The 21,934-nt window shown below is 43.3% G+C and overlaps 1 protein-coding gene and 1 pseudogene across 1 annotated transcript in view; one reads left to right on the top strand and one right to left on the bottom strand.

The window, feature by feature from the left end:
• The first annotated feature begins 4,679 nt into the window (after positions 1 to 4,679).
• Positions 4,680 to 21,934, top strand: part of ARHGAP31 (Rho GTPase activating protein 31) — a 149,065-nt gene continuing 131,810 nt past the window's right edge. Inside the window, exon 1 of the mRNA XM_049785946.1 lies at positions 4,680 to 4,779. Coding sequence (XP_049641903.1) covers positions 4,680 to 4,779 — 100 coding nt within the window. The remainder of the gene's footprint in view (positions 4,780 to 21,934) is intronic.
• LOC126026269 (ras-related C3 botulinum toxin substrate 1-like) lies at positions 15,397 to 19,587 on the bottom strand (annotated as a pseudogene).

Genomic DNA, 21,934 nt, shown 5'->3' with positions numbered 1-21,934 from the left:
TAAAACAACAACAACAACAAAAAAGATAGATGATAAGAACAACAGAACTCTTGTCTTGTAGTTGGGCACAAAGTCCTCTTTTGGAAAATTTGCACCATGACAATTTGCAACAGAACATGATTTACACCAACAATAAACAGCTTAGCTTATACTCATTTCAACATTTCTGTACTATATCCACATGACCTGGCTTTGAGGCCGTTTGAAAATACTCAAGGCTTATTCCTGGCTCTGTGCTCAGGGATCACTCCTGATGAGGTTGGGTACCATATTGCAATGCTGGGGATTAAAACCAGATCAGCAGCATGCAAGACAAAATTCTTTTGTATTTATTGTGCTTTCCAATCTGAACTACTACAAGAGCACTAGATCAATTGATCCACCTAGAACCCTTGTTTGTAACAACTTGCATCTGATGAGTTGGATGGTAATTACAGGGCCCTATTACAGAGCTAATGTTAAACATTAATCTGACACATTTTGAGAATTATTTGTTAAAAAATGTAAAAAATATTTCTAAAAATTTGTAAATTGCTATATCCTTTTATTGTTTGTTTGTTTTTTTTATATCACACCTGGCCATGTTCAAGGGATACTCCTGGCTCTGCACTCAGAAGTTGCTCCTGGCAGGCTCTAGGTACCATATGGAATGCCAGGAATTGAACTGGAGTCTACCCAGAGTTGGCCGCATGCAAGGCAAACACCCTATCATTGTGCTATAGCTCTAGCCACTATTTCCATGTTTAGTTGATGAACTTGATTGTGAGAAAGATCACATTTAATTTTAAAAATAAATAAATTTGAATATTTAACCATTCAAATATTTAAATTTGGTTTGCTAATTAGTTAATATTATTATGTACTTTCCTAAATTTGATTATTATATATTTCTGGTTATATGTGAGATTAAGATTTGTGAAAGTTGGGGCTGGAGAGATAGCACAGCAGCCTTTGCCTTGCAAGCAGTCGCCCCAGGACCTAAGGAAGTTGGTTTGAATCCCGGCATCCCATATAGTCCCCCGTGCCTGCCAGGAGTGATTTCTGAGCAGATAGCCAGGAGTACCCCTGAGCACCGCCAGGTGTGGCCCAAAAACCAAAAGAAAAAAAAAAAAGATTTTTGAAAGTTGAGTAAAAGATAAATAGGAATAAAATATAAATAGGAATTGTCTTTTTCACAATTAAAGAAAAAGCCCTAATAAGTCAACACAAGAAGTTAAAAGAATGTCTTCTCAAAAAAAAAAAAAAAAAGGGGGGCGGGGAAGGTGGCGCTAGAGGTAAGGTATCTGCCTTGCAAGCGCTAGCGTAGGACGGACTGCGGTTCGATCCCCCGGCGTCCCATATGGTCCCCCCAAGCCAGGGGCGATTTCTGAGTGCATAGCCAGGAATAACCCCTGAGCGTCAAACGGGTGTGGCCCAAAAAAAAACAACAAAAAAAAAAAGAATGTCTTCTGGGGCCCGGAGAGATAGCACAGTGGCATTTGCCTTGCAAACAGCTGATCCAGGACCAAAGGTGGTTGGTTCGAATCCCAATGTCCCATATGGTCCCCCGTGCCTGCCAGGAGCTATTTCTGAGCAGATAGCCAGGAGTAACCCCTGAGCACCGCTGGGTGTGGCCCCCAAAAACAAAACAAAACAAAACAAAAAAAAAAAGAATGTCTTCCAATGCAACTCACAGGACCAGAGTGGTGGCACAAGCTGTACAGCATTTGCCTTACATGTGCTAACCTAGGACGAATCATGGTTCAATCCCCTGGCATCCTATATGGTCCCCCAAGCCAGGAGCAACTTCTGAGTAACCCCTGAGTGTCACTGATGTGGCCAAAAAAAAAAATGGGGGGCAACTCACATGGCCTAACAATTTAACCTTAATTTTGTGACCACAGGGTCTGGAGAGAGAAAGAAAGTACACTTGTTTGTTGTATTTTCTTGCTTTTGCACCTTTAAAAGAGGATGGTGCTTTCATTTTGCACTCTAATTTAAGAGTAGTTTATATACTTTATTTATTAATACTAATTACAATTTTTAAAATACATATATAAAAAAGAAAGTACACCTTTAGACTCCTTGGCTCTCAAAATGATGAATTACACTATGGTTCAGATGAAACAACAAATAGGAACGTTCTGGCTGACCTAATCTCACAAACAAATGTTAATAGTGATAAGTGTCATTTCAGACAGATGTTTCTGCATAAATAGAAGAACAAGCCATTACATTAATGTACTGCTCTGTGTTCTAGTAGCCTAACAGATGCTCAGAAACTTTGATAAATTTTGAGCAAAGCAGTCAAAAAATAGCAAGATTTCAGAAAGATTCATCATAGGAGGGATGAGGCAGGAAGAGACTGGACTCTGCAATGCTACTAGGAGTTATTCTAAAAATTAAAGAATGAATGGTCCTTAGTAAAAGAAAGCAAGACAGGGAGAAGCTCAGCAGAGAGGCATTTTGAAGGACTAGTAAGTCTGAAATGACTATTCTGAGGTTTGGGAGGAAAGAGAGAAATGAGTCAGTGGTTAGCTGAAGATGTCTCATCAAGCTAAGTGGGACAACACTGGTGTCACCCAGAAACAAACAGAATATGGAAGGAAGAAGAGTACACAGAGTGTTGTCCTGGGACTCTTATGATTCCAGAAGCCAGGCCAGTCAATATAATGCAGAGAGGGCAGACATGTAAACTGGAAATCATTGGAGGATGCTGTCATGGCTTGGCTCAGCAACCTTTGCATGGGGGGAAACATGTCAGGGTTACTGGGTCTTCATTTCTGTAAGAGAAGTCAGAAGTTGTGATGACTTAGTACAAAACTCTTACATCTTTAATTTCAAGAGGTTTGAAAACTTAAAAACAACTTAAAGCGTGGTGTGTGGTATACCAAACACATCTGTGAACCAGACTGAACAGGCCAACATTTACTTATGACCTCTTCAAAGAAAAAAGGTCGAGGTTCCTAAATCATCATTATACATAGGGCAATAAGTGACTATAAAGGGACTCTATGAGGAAAATCTTATGCATAAAGTTTTGTCAGCAATCTAAACTGTGTGCATGTTCTTATCTTTCAAACCTATATAAGGATTATACAGGAAGCTTAATCCTCTAGTGGTTAAATCACAAGAATTTGAGTGCTTACAGTGTGCTGAGTACACAGAAACCAGAAATTTCAGATCTAACAGAAAAGAAAAAAAACAGAGAAGAAAAAAAAGCAAAGCCTTCTGATAATCTGAGACAAAAACATGAGACAGCCTGGGAAACTACTGTCTCCACAGCATTAGAATACAATCATTTAAAATTGTGGACCCCCAGTCTCAATGACTTTCATTTAGCAAGACGCTTGTGTGTGTGTGTGTGTGTGTGTGTGTGTGTGTGTGTGTGTGTGTGTGTGCAGGTAAGTGTGCACTTGACTTTGTAATCAGAAATCTGATTTCCTGGACAGCAGAAACAGAGCCTCTAACCTCTTGTTGTGGGTACCCGGCCCCCAGAGATTAGGAAAGAGTGTGGCTGGAGGCCAATCCGAGTTCTCCTCAGAATCCCATTCTTTGTTTCTGCCACTCCTCTTAAGTGTTTATGTCAGAGAAGGCAGGCACAGAAATAGAAAGTGTCAAAGAAATGATGACAATGAAGATAAAAGCCACGTCAGGACTGTAGGGACCCAGGATTTCTGTTCAAGTCCCACCTAGCGCCCTCCACCCTGTGGCTTCTACCAGGATCCATGGTGGGGCTGGAAGGCTGCAATGGGGCTGTGGGTCCCCGAATCCGAATCCGCTTGGTGATCATCTACTGGGCGCTTCTTTTCACCCCGGCCGCGCCCCTACATCTACCAAACTCCTTCGTCCGGCTCCGTGGGCAGCCCCTCACACGTACACACATAGACATTGACATGTAAACAGGCCAAGTAAATGCATGTCACATACAAACATAAACATAGGTACACACAAATGCAAACACACATATATAGGCACACACACACACACACACACACACACACACACACAGACACACACATACGCGCACGCAGAGGCGCAGAGCTGCCAAAAATTTCCACCCTCCGCCCCCCTCCCTAGCGAACTTCCTTCCAGCATTTCCTGAGCTGGATGATCCTAGGATTTGTAAGACAGGAAAAAAGGCAGGCGTGAGGGCGGGCGGGCTGGAGAGACAGGATGCTGCTGGCTGCTCGTCTGGCCGGAGCCGTCTGAAGGAGGAAGGCGAGAGCGAGCGAGCGAGCGAGCGCGGGCGCAAAGCCCCACCGGGAACCAAAGCCCAAGACGCCCCTTCCAAGGCTGTCCCCGCGCCCAGGGAGCGCCTCCCGCGCAAGCAGAAAGCAGAACTCGCCCTCCGGACAAGCCCGATCGCCCCGGGAAGCCCCAGAAGACGCCGCCCAAGGGGGCCCGAGAAAGCCCCTGCCACTCCATTTGGAGCGAGGAAGTGACACTGCCCGGCGCGCCCGCCACGGCCTTTGGCACCGCGGCCCTGGACCAGCGCGCATTGGAGAGGAGGCTGAGCGCACCGCGGGGGCCCGCGCGCACCGCCCGGGACCCAGTCCTGGGGGGACGCCCATGCGGCCCCCCTGAGTCTCGCGGCGGCAGCCAGTGAGCTAACCCGGGACACCATCCCCGGAGCTGTGCCAAGCCAAGCAGAGGGGAGGGAGGGCCACACGGAGGGGCGACCTCTTTGGGACTAACTCATGAAGAACAAGGGTGCCAAGCAGAAGCAGAAACGTAAGGGAGCCGCCAGCGCCTTTGGCTGCGACCTGACCGAGTATCTGGAAAGCTCCGGACAGGATGGTGAGTGCCCAAGTCTCTTGCACCCCCACACTACCGCGCCCCACCCCACCTCATCCTAGCTCTCCGCTCCCTCTGCTTTTTGTTGGAGGGCGAGGTGAACCCCCTTTAGGGGTGCTGGGGGAGATTGGATGCCCCAGTGAACGCACTCCAGGCCTGTGAGCTCATTTGTAGTTTTGGGGAGAGGACCTATGTGGTCGTTAAGGCGCAAGGCGTGGACACCCCGACGTGCAGAGTTGGTGCCAGTGCCAGCGAACGGGGCTGGGGGTGGCTCGGCTCTAGTTTTACACCTCTACTTCTGTGGGAGTTCATGGGGGCACACCCCTAAAGTGGGCTCCTAGAGGGGAGGGATCCTGGGTATTGACTGGATCTGAGTAGTGAGTGGGTGGAGATCGGTGGACTTTTCCTGGACCCAAAAATTCTCACCGCCTTGGGCGTCCCTCCAGGCCTCTCCCGTTTCATCTGCTTAGATCTTTTTTTTTTTTTTTTTAAGTTATTGTGCTGGAAGGCAGCGGGTGCGGTGGATCCCGGCTGGGGGAGTGGTTGCACAAACATTTTCTGAATTTCTGAACGAATGCCAAATATATAGTACTTCCCTCCCTCCCCTTCCCAGCCCCCAGACCCTTGACTACCTCCTCCTTTTGACTTTCAGATTAGCTTTTGCCTTGTTAGTCCAAGGTCCTGGTTTTAAAGGGTCAGAAGGCTTCGATTTTTTGGATTTTGAGTTTAGGGTACGTGAAAAAAAACAACACGAAGTATGTCTCTGGTTTCAAAGTCAGATGTTGGGGAGAGGGGCGGGGGTTAATCTGCAAAGAAGACAAAATTTAAACACTTGTTGGGGGAGAGTGACAGAAAACAACCTAGAAAATAAAAATCGCATGTGACTTTAGGAGTTTTTAATTGAAGAAAGTTGGGGAAATTGAGCGTTAAATGACTCCTTTTGTAAGGTTGACTGGCCTTGCATTTACCCCTGACAAAAAGGCCTTGTCTTTAGGAAATTTAGCAAGAGAGAAAGTAGTCCACTATATGGTCTCTGTGTTTATATAGAGATAGAACAGAGAGAAAAATTGAAAGACTATTTAACTGTGTAGAATGTCTGCCCCCTAGCTCAAATAATCTTAAAAACTATTTGATTACCTCGTATCAAATGTACATCTCAAAAACTGAGTAGTGTTTTTGTTTCAGTTCCGCTTCCTACAGACTCTGGCACCACCTAGTAATTTTCAGCGGTGTGATATTCTTGCCATAAGCTAAAGTTTTGAGCTCTCTGTGTCATTAGGACAAATGGTTTAGTATTTTCCTCGCTAAAGGGTGTGTGTGAGTGTGTGTGTGTGTGTGTGTGTGTGTGTGTGTGTGTGTGTGTGTGTGTTTTAAACTGCCCCTTTAAAATAGAACCATAACTCAGTCAATCCATTTTATCCCGTCAAATGTCTTGGAGAGGTAACTTAGAAATAAGAATCACTTGGACTGAGTTTCTGGTATGGAGAGAGAACCTCAAATATTCATCTTAATCACTCACCTCAAAAATGAAGAATGATAGGTTTCCCTCTACCATTTTTTTTTAATTGCAAGAACTTCAGATTAACTTTCAGGTCAATGAAAAATGCTCTTGGATATCACTTTCTATATCTTGGATTTATCCTGGGCCCTCCCACCAAGACAGTGAAAGTTGCCTGGGGCTGTTTTTTTGCAGGCCTTTTGCAATATCCTTGATCATAGCATGAGTCCAAGTATCAAGGTTCTGCCTGAAAGGCAGCCTCAGGCAGTTCTTTTTTCACTTGTTTTGCATTTTGAGCTTCATATATTTTGAGCTTTTAGTTTGGGGTTTGGGAAACGTACCCGCTGGTGTGCAAGGCTGAATCTGGCTCTTTGCTTTGGTTTTACTTCCGGTGTTCTGGCGACCACTGGGTGCTAGGAATGGAACCCAGGCCTCCTGCAGTTGGAACATTCATTCAGGCTGTTCAATTATCTCTCTGGTCTGCATTCATTTTGATTGCAGTAACACTGACTTAACAATATTACACGTTTCATTATAATTTGGAGAGGAATTGGGCCACAACTAGCAGTCCACAGGGTTTACTCTTGACTCTGCACTCAAGGATCACTCATTGCAGGGCTTAGACTACCCATATGGGTGTCAGAGATAGAACCCAGCGCAATAGACTTTACTATCTCTTCAGTTCCCTGTTTGATTGTAATTTGACAGCTATATATTTCATGTCATGAGCAACCCAAAAAGTACAGTTTCCTATTCATTTTCATACCATTGATGGTTTTATTTGTTTCATCCCTCTTGTTCCTTCCATAAATGTTGCATTTGATAGGGGGTGGTCGTTGGGGATGTTCCTGTTTAGAGAAAACCAGAGAGGTAAATAAACCTGCCTAAGGTCATAAATTAATCATGAAAACCAAACAGGGTCCTGGCCTATTTGGTTCCTTTCTTTATCAATCTCCTCTAATGGGTTTTTTTCCCCTAAATTGAAAGCAGATAGTTTCAGCATAGGACAACAAACATTCAAGACTGACATATTTAAGTCACTTCAGAATAATCAAATAATGATGATGATAATAATGGAATATATAGTAGATACTAACATTATAGCTTGAGGGAATTAGGCATCCTATAGTCAGCAGCTCCTATAAAGGTGGCTGGAATATCTTTGATTTTTTTGTGTCAGAATTCCAGAGATGTTTTTATTTCTCCTGTATCAAAATAGACAGTTGTCTTTTATTTTGGTTATTTTGTAGCATCCACAAAGTTAGTGCTGGTGGATTTTGTCTAAAGTCTTGCTCATGGATTTTCTGAAATATTTGTTGATTAGTAGATAATGACAGGCTTCCATTTCTAAATGCTGAGAGCTGGCCTGGTTTGGCCCCTGTGCCCTTTCTAATATTTAATCCAGAATCCAGAAAGTGACAAATCAGGCTGGCAATAAAGAACCAGAAAACTGTGGAGGGTCTCACCAGATGTAGCAGGTTATTGAATTGGGAAACTTAAGACTAAAAGTCCTGGACGTATTTGCAGAGAAAAGAGTAGATTCCCATCTGGAAGGCCAGGATAGGAAGGTGAAGAGATATTTAGGGAAGCCCAAAGTGCCCCTTGGTCTGAACAAGGACAAGAGGCCCTGGTGGGTGAGGGTGACTACTGTGACTGATACAGGCTGTGCCTAGTCCACCTGAGACAGAACCCAGAGGATGTGATCCATGCACTTCAGTAATCTGTTTGCAGTGGGATTGTTCTCTCAAGGCAGGGTGTGGGTTGGGTGTGACAAGTATCTATTTCTGTTAGAACTGACATGCTCAGGGCCAATTGTCATCCTTAATCTTAGGAATTTGACAAAATGTCTTCACTTAGAAAACAACTAACAAATACAAACTGGGCACACAGATTTCTGGAAGCATTCTCATAGATGCTGTGTCCAAACCTGCCCTTCTTCTTGCCAGGCCTAATGTGAAGGCCCAGGTTGCATCTTTCGCTTCCTTGTCCACTACTCCCTAGCTTGGTTAAGAGTATCCTGAAGTAGCATGAAGTCATCCCTGGCCAACTTGGCCAGAGCTTCTTTCACTTCTCTTCCAGTGCAACCACGGACTGCAGTGCCTGCCTTTACCCCCACAACCCCTATCCCCTGCTTTCTCTGGGATCCAGACAACTTCTCTTAGAATAGAGACAAAAGATCATCCCTTCCTCATTGCTAATGCTAAACATAACATCATTTTCTTTATATTCATTTGACCACTCAATATAGAGGCCTTTGCTTGCAACTACATAATGAACACCATATTGTTTTGTCATCTGTAGTTGGGACTCTGTGGCTGGAACTCTACCAGGCCCACTCTACCATACCTCTGAGTGTTTCCCATCTCACTGCCCTGAGCCTGATACTCTGGCTCTTCCCCCTGGGCTTAGAGAGTCTATCTCAAAAGTCCAGAACTTCTTTTTGTTTTGTTTTGGTTTTTTGGCCACACCCATTTGATGCTCAGGTGTTACTCCTGGCTAAGCCTCAGAAATCGCCCCTGGCTTGGGGGAACCATATGGGACGCCGGGGGATCGAACCAAGGTCCTTCCTTGGCTAGCGCTTGCAAGGAAGACACCTTACCTCTAGCGCCACCTCGCCGGCCTCTACTAAAGTCATGACAGTTTTGAGAAGTAAAAATTTTTTAGGGGGGGTTCATACCCGGCAGCGCTCAGGGGTTCCTCCTGGCTCTGTGGTCAGAAATCGCCCCTAGCAGGAACAGGGGACCATATGGGATGCCGGGATTCAAACCACCGTCCTTCTGCAAGAAAGGCAAACGCCTTACCTCCATGCTATCTCTCTGGCCCCAAAAGTCCAGAACTTCTAACAGCTGCATGCAGCAAGCTCTATCTGCCTGTGAGCCAAAGTCACTCTAAGAGCCAGTCTTCTCCTTTCTGAATAATCTTCCTTGTTTTACTCATGTTTTACTCCTGGTCACAGTGAACAAAATTGCTTGGCCTAACTGGATATCCATGATTGAACTGAAATGACCTGGGTTCAATAATGAAAAAATGTTGGTGCCCCAGACCCTGTCATACTAATCACACCAAGTGTGGTCATGATTTATTACTTGTTGGCCCCGAGCATGTCCCTTCTAAGAGGAGTTCGTCACACCCCACATATTCTGCCTTGAGAAAACAATCCCACTGTAGGTAGATTACGGAAGTGCATGGGTCACATCCGCTGGGTTCTGTCTCAGGTGGACTGGGCACTGATGGGTCACACTCTTGAGTTTGGTGCTGGCACATACTTAGGTGTGGCACATTAGAGATTTCACACATGGCTATATTTCTGGAAATCCCAGAGGGCAGAACCACTGGGATTTCACAGGCACATGCATGTCAGTATCAGGACCCAAATCCTGGCCTCCTAGCCAGGTGCTTTACCTCTGAACCATCTTGGTCAGGCATGGATATATATGTGTGTGTGTATATATATATATATTTATACATATACATATATATAATTCAAATGATCCATTAAGAAGACTGGAGAAGTACTGGGGGCTTTATAGATTATTTCTCTCTCTGGTTAAATAGACATAACCATTCAAATTACATCTTCTGAATGTTTGATAGGAACTGTGAATCTTTTATTCTTGGCGATATTTTTTGTAATTTTTAATGTTTTCATTAAGAAATTTCTGTCATTTCAAAGACTATGTATATGGCAATGAAATTTTTAAGTGTAACTGACTAAGACTTTAAGACCTGTGAAGTTAATTTTTTCTACTTATTTATTTAGAAATATGTAATAAAGCATTGTGCTAGGTGCTGTGGGAGCGAATAAAGCATTATCCTGACTCAAGAAATTTAGTATAAAGAATGTAAACAAATTTTTAGAAACCAAGGATTCTGCTAAGCTTTGAAGTTAGCTATTACTGAAGAGGAACCTGAAGGCTTTTTATCTACAGTTAAATAGAAGAGATATGCAAATGTAAACAGAAGCTAATATCTTAGTAAGGAAGGTAAATATTTTTCTCTTCAAGATAAGAGTTGACACTGAATAGAACTGGTGCTCTGTAGCCTAGTGATTTTCTTCCCAACATTTCAGGATGGCTAATGTAAAGAAAGAGTACTTTCCCCAGCTAATACTTCATCTTTTGGCTCACAGCTATTTCTAGAGACCTTCCCTGATCCTCCCAAGTAGGTGCCTTGGCTGGAGCTTCCATTGGGAATCCTAGATAATACTGCCTGGAAAGAATCCCAACTTAATTTGCTCTCAGAAGCTGGATCAAGTTACTTTACTTCTCTGAGCCTTGGTTTCCTCATTTATGGGGTGAAGAGAAAAGGACTGATGAATATATTAGTGTGGGCAGAAGGCTCATCAGAGAACATATGTATGGAAAGCACTGAATATAGCTATTATCAGAACACCCTAGACCTGCTCTAGCACATCCACAAGTCCTTTAAGCTCATATGAAGAGAAATCCCAGTGAAGCAATGGAGATGGTTACACATGTCATGAGTCCAGAATAAGAAGGAGAGTAGATTAGTTGCCCAAGCTTAGAGGGGTTTCCAGTAGCCCTGATCAATGGGATTTTTCTCCACAAGGAGGTGTGTATCCATTTGGCATAAAAGGAAGATCTGAGGAAGGTTCTCAGCCACTCCTGGAGCTTTGGGCACTGAAAGAGAAGTGAGTGGGTTCTGAAGGGGGAAGGGGTTTGTGGAAACATGACAGCCACTTCCTAGACTTAAGTTTTAAGGGCTACACCCCTTCCTGGGCTTCTAGAGTGAAATGAAAAGGAACGAAAAGTTTAACCAGGAGCAAACAAACTAGAGAACTTGAAGCCAAACTAACTTACTCTGCATAGACTGGCTCTGACAAATTATACATGGAAAATAGAGACCTGTAGACTAAAGACTATTACTTTAACCAACCTGAAGCCCTCCATCTGCCCAGTTCAAGACCTCTGCCAGGTGCCCTTTGATCTCAGGCAGAGCCTCAGCTTTCTCTGTCCCTCTCCACCTATGGATGCCTTACAGTCTAGTATCCATTCCCTGTTGCAAAGTGAACCATCTTTGGGGGCAAGAGGAGCTGGAAGTCTGGCCTGAAGGTGGAGGCAGCAGGTAAACATTATCCTTATAGACAATGCTCTGCAGAAATGGATAAGTCCCCAGTGCCATTAGAGCTGGAGTTCTGGTGCATTCTTTATATTTTCTTTCTTCTTGCATTAGCATCTATGGGCTAACCTAGAAAAAGTTTTCTGTGATGGAGAGACGGGGAAGAGAGCACATTCAAAATTCAAGAAGCCATTAGCACAGACATGTCAATGAAGTCCTTACTAGGGACTTGTGCTCCTGTGAATCTCCTTTCTACAGCAAGTTTTGTGGATGATATAGCTATTAATGTGGGGGTTCAGCCACAGGGAGAGATTGAGGTGAGGCAGAGAGGGCCATGGTATGGCCGAGGGATAGGAAGCATCTTTTTGTTTTGTTTTTGTTTTTGTTTTTGGGTCACATCCGGCAGCCCTCAGGGGTTACTCCTGGCTCTATGCTCAGAAATCACCCCCAGCAGGCTCAGGGGACCATATGGGATGCCAGGATTTGAACCACCGTCCTTCTGCAGGCAAGGCAAATGCCTTACTACTGTGATATCTCTCATGAGATAGTCCCACTAGCTAAAAATGCCTGGAAAAAGCAGTGGCAAACTCTCTTGCAGAGCTCCCTAGTATACATTCTAGAAACTCCTGATCAAACTGAGTTGCCAACTACCCCCTTTACCACAGTCTCAGAGCTCTACTTCCCTTCATTAATTCCTTCACACCAGTCTGGAGCTGCTTTCTTTTCTCACCCCAAGACATGTACACACATGTACACACAAATGTGCACACACAGGCATGTGCACTCTCATGGGTTGCCATGTGTTTAAGCTTATGTGTGATTTGACACTTCTTTTCCCTTTCTTGTCCCCTCCCTTCCCTTCTTGTCTCCTCTCCTTTTTTTCTCCTTTCCGCTCCTCTCTTATTCCTTCCCCTTTCCTTCTCCTCTCTCCTCACACTTTATGTCCCCCTTCCCCCTCCTTTTCTCCTTCTCTCTCTTACCCCCCTTTCTTAAGCTTTTCCACACTTTTGGCTTGTGGGGTAAAGACTGTATGGTATGTTGGATAGAATTTGGGCTTCCTGGGCCCGGAGAGATAGCACAGTGGTGTTTGCCTTGCAAGCAGCCGATCCAGGACCTAAGGTGATTGGTTCAAATCCCGGTGTCCCATATGGTCCCCCATGCCTGCCAGGAGCTATTTCTGAGCAGACAAAAAAAAAAAAAAAAGAATTTGGGCTTCCTGCATGCAAAGCATGTTCATTAGCAATTTGAGCATCTGCCCAACCCCACTTTACTTACAGTCTGCTCATAAATGAAATGACACACTATCTATCCTTCTTTTTCTGATTACTTTCACATAGCAAAATTCCCTCAAGGCCCATCTATTTTGTGGCAAAATGCAAGATCTTGTCTTTTTACATAGCTGAAGTTCACCTTTATCTACTTATCTGTCATCCTCACACATTTGGGTTCTTTCCAGACCTCGGCTATTATTAAGGATGATGTCATGAACATAGGTACACATGTCATTTCAAATTAGTGTTTTAGTGTTTTGTGGGTCAATATCTAAATGCAGAATTGCTGAGTCATATATATTATCTCTATTTTTAACTTTTTGAGACATCTCCACTTAGTTATCCACACAAGGTGAGCCTTTTATATTCCTATGCACAGTAAATGCAGGTTAATTTTCTCCACAGCCCACCAACACTTATTGTTTCTTGATATTTTGACAATAGCCATTGAAGAACTGATGTAATGTGAAATTTCAGGGGCAGAGAGATAGTAACAGTATAAGATTAGTATGCAACTGCTCCTAGTTTGATCACATATAGTACTCTTACCCAAAAGCACAGAGCCAGGACTAAGCCCTTAGCATCATGAAGTATGGCCCAAAACCAAAAGGAAAAAAAAGGATGAAATTTTTTGTGCCTTTCTTTTGCTTTATTTAAAGAAAATGCAGCACATACTTGACATAGTTGAACATAATACATTTGTTTTCAGATAAGTGACGGCAAAGTTATTATTAAAAAAAAATAGAGAGACCAAAGCGATAGCACGGGGGTAGGGCATTGCCTTGCACATGGCTGACCCAGGACCAATCTGGGATCGATCCCAGGTATCCCATATAGTTCCCCGAGCCAGGAGCAAGTTTTGAGCACATAGCCAGGAGTAACCCCTGAGCATCACACGGTGTGGCTTCAAAACAAAAATAAACAAAGAGAATAGAAAAAAAAAAAAGAAAAATGAAAAAGGAATAGAAGAAAGAAAACTTAAAAAGTAAAAAAGAAGTACAACAGTAAACACATTTGTGAAAATTCTTATATCCCAATCAAGTTGTTAATAGTGGCAGAAGGCTTAGTAAGCTCTTTTTTTACCTGTCCATTCTGTTAAGTTGGTGTTCCTATAGAAATGATAGCATCAAAAAGCAATGGAAATTGTCTAGAAATTCAAAGCACTATTACTAATACTGCCATTCTTAGGGGAGTATTCAGTTGCCAGACCTCCTGGAAGAAGATAGAGGGTTAGGGAGCCCACACTCCCTCCATAAACCCCTGGTGATATCAGCCCAAATACCGGGTACCTGAAGTTTGGTCAAATTGGTATCCCTAAAGAAAATTGTAGAGAGGTAATGAAGCAGGGATATCAGCAAAACTGATTCTGGGTGATGGAAGTAGCAGGTGTGGCTTTGGCAGGGCATTGTGCCTTAATTTGTTTTTCTTTTTTCTTTTTTTGTTTTTTTTTTGTTTTTTTTTTTTTTTGTTTTGTTTTGTTTTTGGGCCACACCCGGCGGTGCTCAGGGTTTACTCCTGGCTGTCTGCTCAGAAATAGTTCCTGGCAGGCACGGGGGACCATATGGGACACTGGGATTCGAACCAACCACCTTTGGTCCTGGATCGGCTGCTTGCAAGGCAAACACCGCTGTGCTATCTCTCTGGGCCCTTAATTTGTTTTTCTCTGATCAGAATATAGGCTTTCTTTTTTTTGTTTGTTTTGTTTGCTTGTTTGTTTTTTGGGGTTACACCCGGTGACGCTCAGGGGTTACTGAAGGCTATGTGCTCAGATATCACTCCTGGCTTGGGGGACCATATGGGACACTGGGGGATGGAACCACAATCCATCCTAGGCTAGCCCGGACAAGGCAGATGCCTTACCACTTGTGCCACCGCTTCGGCTCCAAGGACTATAGGATTTCTTGGTTGTTTTGTTTGTTTTGAATTTTGGAACATTCCCAGCTGTGTTAAAGGCTTACTCCTGAGCTCTTTGCTCAGGGATTACTTCTGGTAGTGCTCAGGGAACCATATTGTGTACCAAGGATTCAACAATATAGAAGTGCCAACGTACTTTGATGAAATGCCCATTTACATCCTTTTCTAATTCTATAATGAGGATGTATATTTTGTTGTTAGTGTTGCATTGTATGAGTAATTTATATACTTTATCTATTAAATGATTTGTAAATATTTTTATTTTATTTTATTTTATTTTTTCCTTTTCGGGCTCAGTTTTAATAGGTGAAAAGTTTTGTGTTGGTGTGGTGTAGAGTTACATCCCTTAGGATGGGCTTGGATGGTGGTGGACACATGGAGGGACCTTTCTCTGCCATCCCAGGCCACGTGGCTCTGCAAACCCCTTCAGCCAACGGGTATCTGGGTCCAGGAAAGTGGTGGGTAGAAATCTCACTCACAAGCAGGCTTCAGGAAGTATCAGCTTTATTCATGCCCTATCCACCACATGTGTGATCAATCTTAACCATTTACGCATGCTATCCTTAGCTTGCCTTGCGTCTTAGCTTTTCCAGCCATGTCTCCTCCTGTTACCTCTCCATGCTGTCCAAGTCCTTAATCCCTTCCGTCAAAGGCCTTATCTAACCTTCCCAAGACCCCTCCCAGGAATGGGCGGGTCTTGCAGGTAGTTACACATAAATCCGGGGTGGAGTCACAGTGTGGTTTTTTTTTTTTTTTTTTAACTCTTACACTTGAAACAAAGCCTTAAAATGAATGATTGGTTCAAAAAGGTTTGTGGGAAAACAATCTGTAACAAAAACTTGGAATTGAGTGGGTGGGCTGCACGCAGGGTGAAGGTTGGGCCCTTCACAGCAGTAGGCAAGACTTCCACTTCTGCTTCTTGACTGGCGGTGGGCAGAGCACAGCCCAGATGGCTTCGATGAACGTGGTCTTGAGGCCCCATTGGGTGAGTGCCAAGCACTCCAGGTACTTTACGATCTCCTTGGCCATAGCCAGGCCCTGTGGGTAGGTGATGGGCTTCAGCTTCTTCTCCTTCAGCTTCTCAATTGTGTCTTTGTAGTCCCAGAGATCCAGCTTGTTGCCCATTAGAATGATGGGGGTGTTGGGGCAGTGATGTCTTACCTCAGGTTACCACTTCGCATGCACGTTGTCAAAGGACGCAGGACTCATGAGAGAGAAGCAGATGAGGAACACATCCATCTGTGGGTAGGACAGGGGTCACAGCCTGACATAGTCCTCCTGGCCTGCTGTGTCCCATACACCCAGATTCACTGGCTTCCCATCGACCATGACATTGGCCGAGTAGTTGTTGAAGATGGTAGGCATATACTTGCCAGGCCTGTTTTATCTCCATTTATTTGTGGAGGAGTAAACTTAGACTTAAAAGGTCAAATAATTTATAAAGAATATAAAGGTAGGAGAGGCAAGACTTAATTCCTAGATCTTACTCATAAACCTAAGATCTTAGTCACAGTCACAATCTCATTGATAGTATGTTGATAGTATGTATAAGATTATTATTATATTTATTTATTATTATACAATTATTTTACCTTAAAAAAGTGAGAGTGGGTGAGAGAGAAAAGAACTTGAAAATCCAACCTTTTTGTCTTAATTTTAGTCCTTCGTCTAACCTGGTCATTCCCATAGCACTAAGAAAATCAACTCCCATTTCCCCTAGTGCCTTTGTGAGGCACTTTTCACATATTCAGTTTTGCCAAAGCCCCACTTTTTCCTCCAAGAGCCCTCCCCACCCACTGCAGCACAGCCCTCTTTCTTTCTTGGACCACCCACTGCCTTAAAGTCAGAAGCCCACATTTCATCTTCCTTTTGCCATAGACTTCATTCCCTAGTTCCCTAACTGGCTGAGAATATACTTGTAGTTGCTGAGCCTTTCTCAAGGCAGCGTGCGTTCATTATGTGACTCTCTAGGATTTAGTAGCTCACTGCCTCTGTTATGAGTGAGCTTGTGTCCAAAATGCAGCATTTGGTGGCTTGACCCTATTGGCTCCTGGGGAAAAGAGTTTAGAGCCCTTGTGAGATCTGAGGGACAAGTTCATTGTGGATATCCAGAAGTATCAGGAATCCCAGCTTGTTTAACTCTACAGACACTGACCCTGACTTTGCATAGGACACTCAGAAATCCTGACTTTCTCAAAGCCTCACCAATCACTTCTTGGTATGAACCACATTCTTGGCGGGGCCCCAGAACCAACTGACTTTCTGGGATCGAGTCTTCAGGCACTCTTTGTTCTAGTTCAAGCTTGGCTGATGCATACCAGGCCCTGGTACCACACCCATGCTCTGATGTCTGCCCAGAATGCCTTTGGGGACCCCCCTTTCCACAATCCTCTCTCAGAGACAATGGTGAATATCACCAACCCTCACAAAAGTAACATAGAACTAATAGTTTTCACTGTTAACAGACACCAGAAAAGGGTTTGAATATAAACTAGGATTCTGGCAAATTATATATAGAGAGAGAGTGGGGGGAGGGAGAGAAGGAGAGTGGGATAGAGTCTTTCATGAAAAGCAATGTTAATTTGTATAATTATGCACATTTCTTTCACTGACTCTTTTCATATTTTTATTCCAAAACCATCTTGTTTGGGTCTTTTAATTCAATGCCAGGAGTATTTAATGAAATTCCAGTGTGCTGGACACTATTGGGTTTTTAAAGGTTTATAATTTGCTTTCAAGGTAAGAAGATAGAAAATAACTAAATGAAACACAAAGAATGAAGGAATGAGGGTTGAAAAGGATGTACAGACAGGCAGTGAAGGAGAGAAAACCAAAAGAAGGAGGGATTTTTTTTTTTGAAAGTGGGAAAATTCTGGGCCGGAGAGATAGCATGGAGGTAAAGCGTTTGCCTTTCATGCAGGAGGTCATCGGTTCAAATCCCGGCGTCCCATATGGTCTCCCGTGCCTGCCAGGAGCAATTTCTGAGCCTGGAGCCAGGAATAACCCCTGAGCACTGCCGGGTGTGACCCAAAAAAAAAAAAAAAAAAAAAAAAAAGAAAGTGGGAAAATTCAATAAGACCCACATCATCTGACCATGAGAAATGAGGGTAATATGGGCTGGAAGGAGTTTCCAGGAAACCACAGGACTTTGCCTGGCATTTGTAATTGGTCACACTTTCTTGTATCAGGGAGGAGAGTACACTGAAATTATGGGAAAGGTAGTTGGGAGTGACTTATAAGTGGCCAGGCTTGGAATTCTGGTGTGGTAATGAGAAGGGTGGGTGGGTCAGTGACTCTGGCTAGTGTAAAAGTAGTGTCAACCTACCTTTTAAAGAAGGCAGGACAATGGATTATAACAAAGATGACTGTTGCTCTGTCTGTGTCTGTGCCAAGATCAGAAGAATGAAAAATTCTATGACAATGTTAACGATGATGATGTTCAGACAGGAGAAATAACTCAAAGAAGTGGAGTACCAGTGGCAGGCATGGGTTCAATAATTCTTTGATCATGGAGTAGCTCCTGAGCACCACCAGTTATGATTGAAATTTCTCCATGCCTCCTACATAATAATATTGGTTACCTAATTTTGTTTGATTAATTATCATTGAATGGCAATAATGTGCCAAAAACTTCAACCATGGCCTACCAGATATAGAAAGTTTGGTTTTGCTCCCTCATTTGTTGTCTGATGATCAATCCAAAGAGGTTAAGTAATTTACCTAAGGTCATTCAACCAGGAATTGGGAAAAAGGGAATTCAAAGCATATCTATATGTCATTAAATTAGCCTTCCATGGCTTTGTCTTCTCAAAACCCAAACAGCCACACCTCTGCTGGCAGTAAATCCAGACCTGATAAGCAGAACTCCATTCACTAGGCCTTGCCAAGGTGATAAGTTCACTAGCATTTGCTTGGACTTTAATAAAACTTTTGGCAATGGTGTTCTATCCAAAGATTTTCAAAGTACTAAAACATCTCTGTTCCAAATGACAAGGTTCTAAACAGAGAGCATGCCCTGTTACCATAAGTAGCCCCTTCCACCACTTCTTTCCCATCTGTTTCCTGCATACTAAGTATTATTGGGAAACAATGATGTCAACTCTTCCATATAAATCTACACCTCTCTGCTTACCCCTCCTCCACAACACATATTTTTGTTCTTCTCTCTGGCTTTTGTCTTGCTGTTCTGCTCTTTTAGAACTCACGCTTTTGGCATCACTTGTTTGCTTTCTTTTTAATAAGTTTTAGCTATGTAAGCTTCTTTGGGACCTTCAGAGTAAGTACAGTTACATTTTTGGAGGTCCGTATTTGAGAAGTTCTTCGTTCTGCTAATAGCTAGAAAAGGGGCCTGCTGTGAATGAGGGAGCCATTTTGATTTCTGGAAAAACTGTTTCGGAGATTTGCTCAGAATCAGGTTCAGAGTTGAGAACACAAGACTGATGCAGAGGCCACAAGGGGCTGCTACCAGTCTGGGTCCAGATGCACAGAGCCCAGAGCTGAAGGTCAGAAAAGTAATCTGTTTTTCCTACCCCAACCCTGACTTTTAGGTAGGGGTTTGGTTTCCTCAGGTCTCTTTCTTTCTTCCTTCCTTCCTTCCTTCCTTCCTTCCTTCCTTCCTTCCTTCCTTCCTTCCTTCCTTCCTTCCTTCCTTCCTTCTTTCTTTCTTTCTTTCCTTCCTTCCTTCCTTCTCCTTCCTTCCTTCCTTCCTTTCCTCCTTCCTTCCTTCCTTCCTTCCTTCCTTCCTTCCTTCCTTCCTTCCTTCCTTCCTTCCTTCCTTTTCCTTCCTTCCTTCCTTTTCCTTCCTTCCTTCCTTCCTTCCTTCCTTCCTTCCTTCCTTCCTTCCTTCCTTCCTTCCTTCCTTCCTTCGTGTGTGTGTGTGGGGGGATGGGGCCTCACCCAGTGACACTCAGGAGTGACTCCTGACTCTGCGCTCAGAAATCTGAGCAGGCTCAGGAACCATATGGGATGCGGGGATTGAACCCAGGTCTGTCCAGGGTTGTCTGAGTGAAAGACAACCCCCCTACCGCTGTGCTACCTCTCTAGCCCCATGTTCCCTTTCTTCTTCACCCTCCAAGACCATTTGGTTTTAGAAAGGAAGTAAGGATAAAAAAGAGGAGTCAGGTGCAATAGAAAGTTTTGACTAGGCCTTCTTTGGGCCTCTCTTTTTAAGCCTCTGGCAAAAATTTACAGAGTTAACTGGGCAATAATAATAAGGAAAGTACTTATTTCTTACAATAATAGTAAAAAGAAAAATACTTATTTTTATAATAAGAAAAATACTTATTAACTATGAAATACTTAAAAGTACTTCTTAAATTACATTTTTAAAGGTAGTTTTTACATTAAAGTACTCATTTGAAGTTTAATTTTGAAATAATTAAAAATTGTGTACTATTACAAACTTCCTCCTTCTCTCTCTCTCTCTCTCTCTCTCTTTTCCTTTTTGGACCACACCAGGTGACGCTCAGGGATTACTCCTGGCTATGCGCTCAGAAATCGCCTCTGGCTTGGGGGACCATATGGGACGCCAGGGATTGAACCAAGGTTCATCCTGGATCGGCTGTGTGCAAGGCAAACAAATCTCCAATGCTGTGCTATCACTCCGGCCCCTCTTTCTCTATTTTTATCCCTTTCTCTTCCTTCCTTCCTTCCTTCCTTCCTTCCTTCCTTCCTTCCTTCCTTCCTTCCTTCCTTCCTTCCTTCCTTCCTTCCTTCCTTCCTTCCTTCCTTATTATTCCTGGGTGGAGGCTCCCAAGTGCTGAGAATGTGCTGCTAATGCTTAGACCCTGCAGTGTCAGGGATGCCCAGGCCACCCTGATAGAGCTGAGGGACTTCAGGGCCACATCTAGCAGTACATGGAAGTCCCCTGGGCTTTTACCCAAGTGGAAGATCGTCTGATGCTGACAGGGCATAGGCCAAACATGCACTTTAATGCTGTAATAGCTTTTGCTTCAAAAAGTATTTTTTGGTTCTGGGCTACACCTAACAGTGATCAGGGCTTACTCCTAGCTCTGTGCTTAAGGATCACTCCTGGCAGGCTAGGGGAGACTGTATGGGGATCAAACTTGCATGCCAGGCAAGTGTCCTACTTGCTATACATTTACTATCTTTTCTGCCCTTAAAAGTATTTCTTGGGCCCGGAGAGATAGCACAGCGGTGTTTGCCTTGCAAGCAGCCGATCCAGGACCAAAGGTGGTTGGTTCGAATCCCGGTGTCCCGTATGGTCCCCTGTGCCTGCCAGGAGCTATTTCTGAGCAGATAGCCAGGAGTAACCCCTGAGCACTGCCGGGTGTGGCCCAAAAACCAAAAAAAAAAAAAAAAAGTATTTCTTAAATTATATTCTTAACACATGGGATAAAAGAAACTATATAATAAAATAGTCTGTTGGACACCTTACAGGTCATCTGGTGCCTGGGTGAGTTCCAAAGGTGGGACACCATCTTGCTCTACAATTTAGAAGGCTACAAACTATAATGTAAAATAACATGCAGTATTCTGAGGTCAGTCCTGTAGAGATGTACTTTGAGAGGCTGAGGTGGGGCCCCAAATCCACATTTTTAAGAAATGCTCTGCAGCATTCTGATATCTTTGGCCTTCTGGTGTCACTTCGAAAAACACTGACTTGGTCTATAGAAAAAAAGAATTAAATGAAACCATATGAATTTTATTTTTATCTTTTTACTTTTATATTGCACACACTTCAACTTAGAACAGTATTTTTACTATTTAAATTGGAACAAAGCCTTTTGAAATTATGATGGGAATGTGATATCTTGATGCATTGAATTTTTCATGAAGCCTTTTGTCTTCATCCTTCTTTTAGGGAGAAAAATCTTCATCAAATCTGGTTATTAACTTTTCTGCTTTAATATGTACTGTGTAGTGAAATCGGTTAATTTCTCTGTGAAGCAGTCTCACAAGGGGATGGGTGCACTGTTTTGGGAATTGAAGGGATGCTTATAGCTTGTCTGCATTCAAATCCCTTCTCTATTAGGAGTTAGTTTTGGCCCAAGGACAAACTCCTAAACCTTTCCTCCTCCTTAAGGTGGGGATTATGAAAACTATCTCTTTTGCATTGGAGCACTATTAGATTCTAAAGAACTAGAGCACTCTGAAATAGTCAAGTGTGAACTTGGTGATTTCCTCAGTGACTGGAAATCCCATCCTGTTTCAGTCTCATTACTCAGCATGTGGTTCCTGAGTAATGCTAGATGTGGAAGTCAGAGAACTGAGAACTAATATTCCAAGGCTTCCACATATCCCTAGGGCTCCTTCTTTTAAAAACATTCTCATATATACACACAATTGTTTGTTTTCTTCAGTCGAATGCATTAAAATGCTAGTTTTCAGATGCTTGTCTTTTGATGAGTATTACTGGGTGGGATTGCAGCAGACT

The sequence above is a fragment of the Suncus etruscus genome, chromosome 13, assembly GCF_024139225.1.
Source record: "Suncus etruscus isolate mSunEtr1 chromosome 13, mSunEtr1.pri.cur, whole genome shotgun sequence".
Classification (NCBI taxonomy): Eukaryota; Metazoa; Chordata; class Mammalia; order Eulipotyphla; family Soricidae; genus Suncus; species Suncus etruscus.
This window is presented reverse-complemented; position numbering and strand designations above follow the sequence as displayed.